Here is a 12,948-nt window from a genome sequence, read left to right as displayed (position 1 = left end):
CAGATCACAGCATGTTCTGCCTTGGGGCTCAGTTGCACTATTTTAAAATGGATGTAGTGTTTAGGTGTCATTGAAAGCCACTCCAGATGAGCTTTGACTGCTACTGATTAATTTACCACCAGTATCTTAATTCAAGGCTCAACTAATTTGTTCAAAATCTAGGAGCCAGTAGCTTTTGGCCAGCCTTACGAGATACACTATGTACATATTTGTGTGTGTGTTTGCGGTTTGACCTAATGCATTGCATGACCGTCGGCATCAAATGACATTTACTCCCTCCTTCCCTAGGTTTCATTGATAAAGGGGCTTCACAAGAGTTATTAGCGGAATGGAATGGCAAAAGTTTGATTTTTATTTTATAGCTGCAAGTACTAGAAAGGCTCTAGCCACACTAAGCTAAAGTTTAGGTAGTGGCCGACAAGGGAAAATGAGGCACCCATGAGTGTCATAGGGGTTTTAAAATCAGGATGCCAGGGCTTAGTTTTTAATTTATAATCTTTTATTGAGATATTTGGCAAGAACAGTATATAACAAAATGTCCATTTACATAGATGCAAAATGTACATTTTACAGACATGTTGTAGGAGCTAAGCAACTGAACAGTGGTTTTGTGAGCTTACACATATACTAGAGAAACAAATCATTTCTGTAAATAAACAAATATTGGAAGGCGTGATAAAGCTGCTTAATTTGAAATATTTTTAGATAGTTCTCAAATATAGGTTTTCCAAGTATTATTTAATGTCAGAGGGCTTAGTTTTTAAGTGACACCCTGGCACCTGGGTTTGTCAAGCCTTGTCTTAATAGAAATGGTAAGAAAAACACCAGGTGTGACCTTGTGTTTTTTAACATGTTGCAGAAAAGATTTGAAAAATATATAATCTAAAAACGACAGAGCATTTTATTTTTAGTCTAAAATGCCCCTTAAAGTGAACAAAATTGGTCAGGTAACCATATGTCCTAGAATCAGAGCTCATCATGACAAGGCAATAGGCAAAACCAGAACTTAAGATGGTGTTAATTGTGTACGCTTAAATGTATTAAGGACAGTTCACTTAGCCGTGTTTTTATTATGAAAAAAAAACAACAACAAAAAAACATGGATAAAAAGGTGAATTTGTGAAGTTTGAAAGTCATGGAATTTTGTCTTCTCAAATATGGCCAAATTCTCTAAAGCTAGCTGGTCACTTAAGTCAGACATCTGGCAGGCACAACAAGGTCACTATGCAGGGTTCTGGATGCAACAGACATATACATTATAATATTTCAATCAAGTTTTTGATAAACAGACCATAGCAACGTAGTAGATAATGTTGAAAGAAGAACGCTTCCACACCAAATTCAGTACTAATGTGGTTGATAGCCGCCCACAAGATGCTACGTAAACTCGGGAAACGTTACTACCTTAAAATCATTTATATATTGCTTTGTGCCCTGCACCTTATAGCTGAACATACCAAACCATCTTTACAACTTAGCTCACTTTTCCGCAGTATCACCCATTATTTCCTTTCCCCATACCCTCCATTCAAGTTGCCATAAGACATTTGTAGCCCGATACATGTGCCACTATATGATGTCTATAAGTGGTGAAAAACCAGTGGTCATAAGCTGCCAATGAAATATAACCTAAAAATCTATGTAAAAAAGGATGATATTTTACCTCAAAATTTCTTCAGCTCACAATAGTAAGTACTCTGTGAATAGTTATCCCACAGCTACTGTAAGCTGTATCTTTGGGGGGGAAAAAAAAAAACTAACAGCCAATCCGCTTCATCAGTGCGGATGTCACAATTTGCTTTACTGCGATCTCATGAGATTTCACTGAAATCCGGCGAGATTTCATAGTAAAACTTCCTTAAACTGCATAGGGAAATAACATGACTTTGCACGCCAGAAGCATGCTGCCTTGCAAATCCTGGGACTAGCATCCTGATTGGCTGCTTACATTTCCTTTACAAAGACATGTCTTACTTTTTTACATGGCGATGTCCAGGTGATATTTTCTAGTCAGCTTTTTACAGCTGTGCTACAGAACTTTAAATTGCTTCAACATTTGGGTATCATGACCCTTTAAGTTCTACACAGGAAAGGATGTACTACTATTTTAGCCACCTCACCTTCCCTATAAAATGTGTTCTATTTTACCCCACAAAGCACTTAAAATTCCTTGTGTACATAACTTGACCATTTGAATCCTCTTTCAAACACACACAATGGAATTTAAACATTTTGCATTATATCCAAGTTAAAAGTACTTTTAAGCCCCTTTCAGGCTACACTAGTTAAATGGGCAGTGGTTTCCCATTAATAGACTATAAAGTAGAGCAGTCTAACTCCACTCCTCAGGGTACACTAATGGGTCATGATATCTGAACTAGAGCACAGGTAAAATAATCAGCTGTCTGGGAGCAAATTAGTAGATATGGTTACTGATCAGCAGATTATTTCACCTGTGCTCTAGATAGCATGAAAACTGGCAATCTTTGATAGTACAGATATTTCCAAGAATGTGAATAATTATCAGTGTTTGCTCACTGCGATCTAAATGTGTAGGCAGTTGGCCTTTACAAGTCACAAAAGGCAGACTCACTTGCCCTCTAAACCATATTTGTGAGAGCCATAACAAAAATGATCCATACAATACATTTTTTGTTTATATTGGTATCTTATATATCTAGCAGACGTACCATCATGTGGCTGTATTACATAATGGCCTCCACCAATGTACTCTCCGGAAATTCCTAACTGTGTAGCATCTGTTGTAGCGTTATCACCATCCATCTACAATAAAAAGGAAAAGAAAGAGAGAAAAAAAAGAGGAGAAATTAATTTTTTTTGTTTTGAAGTAGTAGTTAATTTTATTTATTTTTTTAACATTGTACAAATCATTTTTTCTCCTTGAATTTGACATTGCAGGAAATTGAATCATGGTTAAAAGGGATTAACTCATAATTAAGCTTTAACAAATCAGACAGAGCATGTAGTTTATATAAAATATAATGTTGTAAGGTTAGACTGGACCAGATAAATAATGAAGGAATATTGCTACTTTTTTTTAAACCCCTTCACCCAATGTGTGAAGGGGTTAAAATATATATCGTCAATAAGCACCTCACCAAACTGGTCAGGTAGACACCAGGGTGCAGAAAGAGATAATAAACTGTCAAGAAGAAAAGGCACACTCTGGTTTTAAAAAAAAACAAATAGAATATTTACTAGTGTGACGTTTCGGGGTATTCAGCCCTTCCTCAGACCATATCAAAGTGAACAGTGAAAATTTATATACACATACAAAAAAAAAAAAAAAACCTCACCTCATTAGGGCAACCAATCACAGAAAGCCACCCGATTGGTGATTTGAGACAGTGAAGAACTGTTGTCTCATAAAGAGGACACTAAACAACAACTTACCTTCACTACAATGTATGGACCTAACATTCAAGTTACAGCCAAGAGCTTACGGGATAAATGGTGGAACCTACAGTCTGACCCCACTCTCCCCTTTGCAGAATTTGATCCCCAAAGGATGGGATATAAACGTGGGAGCAACCTAAAGGATTTACTAATGCTAACAGACACTACCCTTTGCTATAAGCAAGTAACCTGATTAAAATCTAACAAAATGGGGTCTTATAGATGCCCTAGTTGTGTGACATGTCACGCCATGATACAGGGGTCCCCCTTTCAGACATCCTCACACTAACAAGGGGTACCAAATATGTCATCACTTGACGTGCAATACTAATTTTGTTATTTACTTGTTGAGCTGTAACTGTGCCAAATACTAGGTAGGCAAAACAGTTGATGACATTTAAAAAAAAAAAGGATGGCCAATCACCGCAGTGCTATCAGATCTGCTTTGGAGACTGGAAAAAACGGACCAACCGGTAGCCAGACATTTTTTGGAGGCCAAACAAACAGTTTAAGATCTCTGATTCACTTTGATTGACCATGTCCCACCCCTCAAACGAGGTAGTGACAGTAAAAAGAAACTCCTACAAGTGAAGGCTAAATGGGTATTCAGACTGGACACCTTACACCCTAAGGGGATAAATGTGAATATTAACTGGCATTGTTTTCATTAACTGCAGATTTGTTTTTGCAATAGCATACTTAGATATCCCGTTATTCCCTTGATAGGACATGTTTGTAGTATTAGTGTGATACACTGATCCAATGCCTATATAGTTCTATATTTGGAATACTTGTGTTCACACAGGTATACATGGTTTTTTTAGGGGTCATTTTGAACATTAGACTTAATGATGTACCTTTACCATGTATCCATTTATGACCAACATACCAATGTCTGATAACGGATCAGCCCCCTATATAGGCTCCAATCATGACTACATAAGGAGGGGTCGGTCTCGGTCTCTCTATCTATCTATATTCCAGATTAGTTGGAATATTTAGTTTCACTGGTAAGGTCTTATTATCCAGTTTATTTTCTTATATACTTAATTCCTTTCCCTCTTAGGATGCGCTATATTCTCATATCAAGGTTTTTTGATCATAAGAAACACTTCTTTGCCTGCCTTTCGACTAAGCCACATACCCTAGTCATGTTCCACCTGAGTCCTCCTTTTCCCTCTTGCTTAAAAGCAATATATATTATACACACATACACAAAGAGAGAAGCACACTCACAGGAACGAACAACTGGCTCAATACTACTGTTAGCCTGTTCTATGGCGATTTACCACCTGGGTGCAGCTTCTTTTAGCCCAGTAATGCTTTTCACAGAGAAGAACTTTCCTGTAGTATATCAGTCTGATCTCGCTTATTACGGTCAGTCAAGCACCGAAATACTTACTGTTCTGCATATAATGAGTTTTCTAGGACTATGCTTTATTTGGATAATTGGTAAAAAAAACAACAACTGATAAATATGATTCTGTTACATAGAACTAAATGAAGAATAATACAGTATATTGATATTTATAATTGTTTTCAGTAAGGATGCACCAACATTTTGGTCGCAGAAACATTTTGGCCGAAAATGGCATTTGCCCGTTTTGTTTTTTTTCTTGGTAAAATTACTGTGTAGCATATTGTTTTAAGATATTTGTGTCCAATTTTAGTGTGTTACTTTCAATAAAAGTGTGGGCTTTTTTTATTGGCTCTAATTATGCAAAAAAAAAAAAAAAGAATTGGAAAAAATACATTTTCGGTATCAGTTTCAAGCCAAGTGCATCCCGGATTCGGTCCAGAATTTCCATTTTGGTGCATCACTATATAATATATTATATATATATATATATATATATATATATATATATATATATACACACATACACTTTCTGGTTTCTAAAAAACCTTACATAGATTTGTCAACACCTGCCCAGAATTGTCAAGTGCTCAACTAGATAGTGTGGGTCTTGTTATGCTAAACTGTAAGGTGTCAAGAAACCATTTCCAGTCTGGTATCCTTAGTGTACAATATTTTCATCTCTCAACCGGTTTTGATCAAGTGTGTTCTTGAAATGATGTTGTGATATTGTCACATTTCAATGGAATGGTCACTCTGGGTGTAAAGTTAGGCAACGGGTGTGTAAATTTAATAATTATTATTATTATTTTTTTTAATATAATATGCCTGTGCAGGATCATTCTTAAAAATTAATCTTATAACAAGCAATGCATTGTACAGTGCATTACATTTGCAGATATACAAAAGGGTGATCATTAACCATAGTAGATATGTTACTGAGAAAACATAAAACACTGAAACTGAAGATTATACTTCAGAATGCAGTTGACACATTCTGATGTGCTTACATAAAAAGGCTTCAACAAAAGAGAGCAATTAGGTCCTGTGCACAACTATTACTGAACTGAGCATGCTTTTGTAATTAATATTTCAGCTTTATATAGTAGCCAAATATTTTGAGTTTGTATACAATTGATTTGCAGTGGCTTTATATTTATATATGCATATAGTCCCCTAGAGGGGATTTGACAACTAGTGCTTATACATGAGATGTGTTCATATATTGAGAGGTTGCAGAAAATTCTAGTAAAGCAGTGACATCTTTTGGGAATTCATTTTATACATTGCTTGAGATGAAAGCTTACATTTTATTTATCTTGCTAGACCAGTTTATTGTAATTTTTAATGGCCATTATATACTATACTGGCATTGGATAAGCGTGCTGGTGTTTGCAATATGTATGATTGCTACACATCTGGAGAAAGTTTTAAAAATGCTCAGCAGCCCACCATACTGCTACGAGTATCCAATGCTGAGAAAGCAGGCTTTGTGGGCCTTTATTGATCTAATGTATCTGTTGCACAGTACTTTTTTTTTTTAAAGGCATATGAAGTGTGCAGAAGCTTTATTCTATTATAAACCTAATATCAGTAATAACAAACAGTACTGCAGAACAGTATTTTAAAGGCCACAAATTTAGAGATACGTACACCCCCCACCCACCCCAAAGATGCAACTACTGTATATTGCTTTTAGATAAGTATAACTTTAATATATTTACAGAAAGAGTATCAACTAAAACACATTACTAAACATGGTCATAAGCAGTGACGTCATTTCACAGTACACATACTGCCATGATTAGCCCCCTTTGTTTCCAAAAAGGACTGCAACGCATTGCTACAGCGTTGTATCCAAGTGAGCCAAGGCTGTATCCTGACCTAGGGCCTCGCTATAGCAGCGGGCATTCAAAATGTCAATTACTATTCTGTTCTGATATGTGCACGCGTGTCTTAGAGTGGGTAACATCTGTAAAGCATTACGCCCGTCCATGCACTGGGGTTATAGTGTGTGATGTTCGGGCGCTGGGCCAGATCTACAGTCGCGTGTTTAACGAATACATTATGGTGCAGGACAGGTTGGAAATTGAGGTAGAGTTAATATACTATGCACACTGCGAAAGGCTACAGAGTACTGTACCGTGACTATATAGAGGGTTGGAAAGCGGGGCCTAGTGGCATTATGTATGGACTCTACACACTACATCCAACTAGGCAGCTCATCCAAATAGGCCCAGGATGCAGAAAATAGCTTGTGACAACGAAAAGGTAGCTACTCGCTACAGCACCAATACAGTCACACACATAGCAATTATATTTAGAATGGCGCGGTAAGCCCTTAGGTTGGTGGTCGGGTAAAACACAAGGCCAAGTAGCATCCCAGGGTCTCACTAGCAATCGCGTCCCGGCAGCCTGGAGAGAGAGTTCTCTCTAGCGCCAGGAAGGCAGCGCCTAGATGCACTGGGTTAAAAAAAATGTGAGACAATGGCGATACGTGAAAACCAGCCTGGCCGCTCTCGGGCACACCAAGCTAACAATAGGCATTTCACGATACCCAGTGAAAACAACCGGAGACCTCAGTATGTCAGAGTAGTTAACAGACAATCGGCGCTAGCACTGCTAGCTCCGGACATATCATTCGAGCTGAAAGGAGGAATCGGTTAGCAATCATTGGCCGAAGCCAGGCACAAACCTCCAGTGCGGCCCTGGTTGGTTCCCTGCACGAATCGGCTGTTTGGTTGGACAGAAAATGGCTGCGAAGGAACCAGTCCCAGCGCGGAGCAGCGCTTCCGGGATTCTGGTCTCCCTCCCACTGCTCACAAGCCAGGGCTGCTGTTCCCAGAAGAGCGCACCACGCCCTCCACTGATCTCTATGCGCCACAGTCAAGCTCGCGATATAGACTACTCACTTGGCTGCTCTTCCTCCCAGGCTCCCACCACTGTTATAGATCACTGATATATATGTGTGTGTATATATATATATATATATATATATATATATATATATATATATATATATATATATATATATATATATATATATATATATATATATATATATATATATATATATATATATATATATATATAAAATATATAGTCAAGATAGAAAAAATACCAGGGTATATGAGATTACCCTAGAACAGCAAGGGAATAAAAGGCACACATAAAAGACTTTCAAAAATTTATTAATAATAAGTTCCCAAAAACACATTTAAGTATATAGCGATATCTTATCTGTCAATTTCAGTCACCACTACAGATAGCAAAATCTAAAACATTTAAAGTGCACTGAGACCTAATTCTTTCCCTATACTATAGATCACAAAAAGACATCATAAACAGAAAGGGGTTAACCAAGAAACTTATGTTTATAGCGAATTGTACAAAAATCTAATGTTTATAGGACATTTATGATAAGTAGGCAAAATACATGTGATACATATGGCTGCAATCCAAACAGAGGTGAACTATATTTTGTATCAAAAAGCGCTTCTTTTACTCTTTGTATGTACCAGGGAATCTCCTCTTAAGGCAAATAAATGTGCCGCAATTAGTATTGCTGGATAAAGAGTCTCTAGCAAGTGTAGCAATTCAGTTGAAAAACACAGCATATACGGCATATACTTAGCTTAAGTCCTCCGGTTTTTGTTGTTTCCACTTGTCTTCAGCTTGCAAGCACCTGTGATGATTACTTGGCGTGTGACGTCAGCAATAGTGGGAGTGGTATAGCGTCACCAGGGACTGTGAGTGGCTGTAGACAGGAGGATCCAGTTGAATCGAATTTGCATCGTATATTCAACTATCGTATAGGCACAACTTCCATTGCACTCCAATAGCACACTCCTCAAACCACTTACTCCACTGTCGGAGTCACACCAGAAGAATTCGTAGCTCACTTGAAATGTACAGCTGCATGTATAGAGCCAAAATGTCTCTGAAGAAACATGAGATTCAGGGAAAAGGTCTAGACAGGTGCACTAGAAATCCTGGCCCACGGTACATTCAGCAGGTACCTGGGTTCTCATAAACACATAGTGCCAACGCACGTTTCTCCCCCACCTCCAGTATGTGTTACAGGGGATCATCAGGGCATGTGGAGTCCTCAGTGGACATCTTCTTTTATGCAGATACCTAATTGCTTACAGGTGTTTTTTCCCAAGTATCCTTGCAACACCTTAAAGCTGTATCACTTTTAACCCTGTATACAGAAAAACCTCTCAAAACTCAAAATTGTGTTAGAAAGAAATAACTAAATAAATTTTGGTTCAACCTAATTCCTGGTTACCCCCAATACTTTCAAATACACAATAGAAGAGAGATAGAAATTACCCTCTATCCTGGCGCACACTTCAAACAGATGTTTATTATATTAAAAAATGAAAATTTACAAAAAGTGGACAAATTCAAGCTTATCGTTTAAACCTTTTGGGAATCTAGTTCCCAGTCTGTAGATCCATTTGGCCTCTTTTTGCAGGAGGACCCTATCATTATTGCCACCACGTCCATTTGTGATGCCTTTATCTATTATGATAAACTTCAATGAATCTACATTTTTATTATGTACATTACAAAAATGCCTGGCAACATTAGAGGCCAAATGGATCTACAGACTGGGAACTAGATTCCCAAAAGGTTTAAACGATAAGCTTGAATTTGTCCACTTTTTGTAAATTTTCATTTTTTAATATAATAAACATCTGTTTGAAGTGTGCGCCAGGATAGAGGGTAATTTCTATCTCTCTTCTATTGTGTATTTGAAAGTATTGGGGGTAACCAGGAATTAGGTTGAACCAAAATTTATTTAGTTATTTCTTTCTAACACAATTTTGAGTTTTGAGAGGTTTTTCTGTATACAGGGTTAAAAGTGATACAGCTTTAAGGTGTTGCAAGGATACTTGGGAAAAAACACCTGTAAGCAATTAGGTATCTGCATAAAAGAAGATGTCCACTGAGGACTCCACATGCCCTGATGATCCCCTGTAACACATACTGGAGGTGGGGGAGAAACGTGCGTTGGCACTATGTGTTTATGAGAACCCAGGTACCTGCTGAATGTACCGTGGGCCAGGATTTCTAGTGCACCTGTCTAGACCTTTTCCCTGAATCTCATGTTTCTTCAGAGACATTTTGGCTCTATACATGCAGCTGTACATTTCAAGTGAGCTACGAATTCTTCTGGTGTGACTCCGACAGTGGAGTAAGTGGTTTGAGGAGTGTGCTATTGGAGTGCAATGGAAGTTGTGCCTATACGATAGGTGAATATACGATGCAAATTCGATTCAACTGGATCCTCCTGTCTACAGCCACTCACAGTCCCTGGTGACGCTATACCACTCCCACTATTGCTGACGTCACACGCCAAGTAATCATCACAGGTGCTTGCAAGCTGAAGACAAGTGGAAACAACAAAAACCGGAGGACTTAAGCTAAGTATATGCCGTATATGCTGTGTTTTTCAACTGAATTGCTACACTTGCTAGAGACTCTTTATCCAGCAATACTAATTGCGGCACATTTATTTGCCTTAAGAGGAGATTCCCTGGTACATACAAAGAGTAAAAGAAGCGCTTTTTGATACAAAATATAGTTCACCTCTGTTTGGATTGCAGCCATATGTATCACATGTATTTTGCCTACTTATCATAAATGTCCTATAAACATTAGATTTTTGTACAATTCGCTATAAACATAAGTTTCTTGGTTAACCCCTTTCTGTTTATGATGTCTTTTTGTGATCTATAGTATAGGGAAAGAATTAGGTCTCAGTGCACTTTAAATGTTTTAGATTTTGCTATCTGTAGTGGTGACTGAAATTGACAGATAAGATATCGCTATATACTTAAATGTGTTTTTGGGAACTTATTATTAATACATTTTTGAAAGTCTTTTATGTGTGCCTTTTATTCCCTTGCTGTTCTAGGGTAATCTCATATACCCTGGTATTTTTTCTATCTTGACTATATATTTTATATTTACTATAAGGGTGGCACCATTCAAAGCAAATTAGCAATATTACCTACTCTCTCACGCCCCCTAAATTTAGTCTTTACTTTTTTGAGGATAATAATTTGAGGATTCAATTGTCCTTTTCTGGTGAGATTGGAGTAGATTGCTTAAGGAGTTCTTAGTTTTAAAACTCCTATATTCTCCCATTATTTTGTCTGTCTTTGTTCAGCTACCACAACCATGGCGTACACTCTCTCAGATGATTTATGGGAGTCAGAACTTAAAGATTCTCTGGCTAATGATATTAGTGGGGGGAATGATGAGAATGATGAAGAAGTGGTAACAATTTTCAGTGCTTTCAGAAAATATAGATACCTTTTGAGTAGACAATTGAAAATTAAGGCAGAAAATGCTAGTCTGGCAAATTATATTGAAAAGAAAATAATCCCTAGGGGATTAAGATTGTCACTTGATCCAGGTGCCAATACAAGGGAGGATGAGGAGGGAGACTCTTTCATAGAAGAATGGAATGAGAAACTCTCCTCAACCTCCCTTGATCTAATGGAAATGATGATCAAAAGAAATAATAAAAGGTTAGAGAAAGTAAAGGGGGAAGCAGAAACAGCAATGATCAAGGTTAACTCTTTCGAATGTGACCCTAAATTTGAGAAATTGAATGGAGAAACAAGCTCGAATATCTCTAAGTTGAAAACTGATATTAAATCAAGAAAATGTAGGAAACTAAGGAGAGATCAGGATGATTATAAAAATGGTAGGGTTTACACATATAAATCTCAGAAAGGGACTTATGACTCCGGGACTGATATGTCAGACTCAGAATCAGGACCCTCAAAAAACTCCCCAGTAAATACACAAACAGAAGGAGGAGGAAAAACAGAAGGGGAAAAAGGAAGAGACCCTTATGGGGGGCAAGGGAAGGAGAAGAGATATCCTACCAGAGAAAAGAGAGGGAGAGGGGATCAGGCTCCACAGAGCAGGGGGAGGTACAGAGGGAGGGGATTACGCAGGGGCTTTTAAGAACCCCAATGGATGAGGAATTACAGATAGTAAACCTTTCCTCTTTTCCTCTAAACCTAGCTCATATCGAACTCCTTAAAAAAGGTATGTCCTTTTGCCCCAATACACCAATTGACAAATTTGAGGTCATAAAAGACCTACATCTTTTTGCAAGAAAGATTGTCCTGTCTGTCATTATGAAATCTAAATCAGATAACAACTACATGTTAGATGCAACTGATCAAGTGGCCCTTAATGATTTAGAGTTACTTCTTGCTGAAAACCAAGCTGTTTTTGATGATGACACACAGAGAGAATCTTTGGTGGATAGAAAGTATGCCTTTAAACCTAAATCAACATATATGCCTTCACTTTCCCTGGTTCCAGCGGTTAATCTATTTGTAAAACAAATGGAGAGAGATATAGAAGATATATCGAGCCAACAAACTTTTGACAACCTAAAACCAAGGGAAAGAATAGCACTAAAAGAATTAAGTATGGCCAAAGGTTTGGTGATGAAGCCTGCCGATAAGGGCGGTAATTTGGTTCTACTTGATGAGCATTTATATGTGAATGAAGTTAAACGGCAGCTGAATAACAAAAAGCAATATGAGAAAATTGGTGGCAACCCTTTGGTCCATATCCAAAATTCCCTTTTTAAACTTTTGAACGATGCAAGAAGCAAAGGGGTAATTACCCAAAATGAGTTCAAATTCCTATATCCTGAGCACCCAGTTATGCCTGTTTTTTATGTATTGCCAAAGCTACATAAAAATATGCAGTGCCCCCCGGGAAGGCCTATAGTCTCGGGAATAGGGAGTGCCACGGAAAAAATTGGGGAGTATGTTGATAAATATCTACGACCCTTTTTGCTAACCTTAACATCATATGTTAAAGATACAGCCGACCTTTTGAGAAAGTTGGATGGAGTAGTAGTAAATGAAAAGACCATTCTGGCATCTCTTGATGTAGAGGGTCTTTACTCCTCCATACCACATAAAATAGGCTTAGCCGCAATAAGGAGGTTCTTAGAAACTAGAGGACCTACATATGCTGAACACACTGAATTTGTCTATTCCCTGTTAGAGTTTGTCTTGAAAAACAATATTTTTTCATTTGACGGACAGATCTTTCGCCAACTGTGCGGGACAGCGATGGGGGCAGTGTGTGCCCCCACATATGCATGTCTACATCTGGGCCTTTGG

The 12,948-nt window shown here is 37.8% G+C and overlaps 1 protein-coding gene across 2 annotated transcripts in view; it reads right to left on the bottom strand.

Moving 5' to 3' along the window:
• Window positions 1-7,598, bottom strand: part of NFYB (nuclear transcription factor Y subunit beta) — a 29,945-nt gene extending 22,347 nt beyond the window's left edge. For both annotated transcript variants that reach the window (XM_053716963.1, XM_053716964.1), the window contains exons 1-2: window positions 7,470-7,598; window positions 2,691-2,784 (exon numbers count right to left, since the gene is read on the bottom strand). In XM_053716963.1, the coding sequence (XP_053572938.1) occupies window positions 2,691-2,784 (94 nt within the window). In that variant the 5' untranslated portion in view covers window positions 7,470-7,598. The remainder of the gene's footprint in view (window positions 1-2,690; window positions 2,785-7,469) is intronic.
• Window positions 7,599-12,948: the final 5,350 nt, after the last annotated feature.

Source organism: Bombina bombina, chromosome 6, assembly GCF_027579735.1.
Source record: "Bombina bombina isolate aBomBom1 chromosome 6, aBomBom1.pri, whole genome shotgun sequence".
Classification (NCBI taxonomy): Eukaryota; Metazoa; Chordata; class Amphibia; order Anura; family Bombinatoridae; genus Bombina; species Bombina bombina.
Note: the sequence above shows the minus strand (reverse complement) of the source record. Positions and strands in the feature narration are given on the sequence as shown.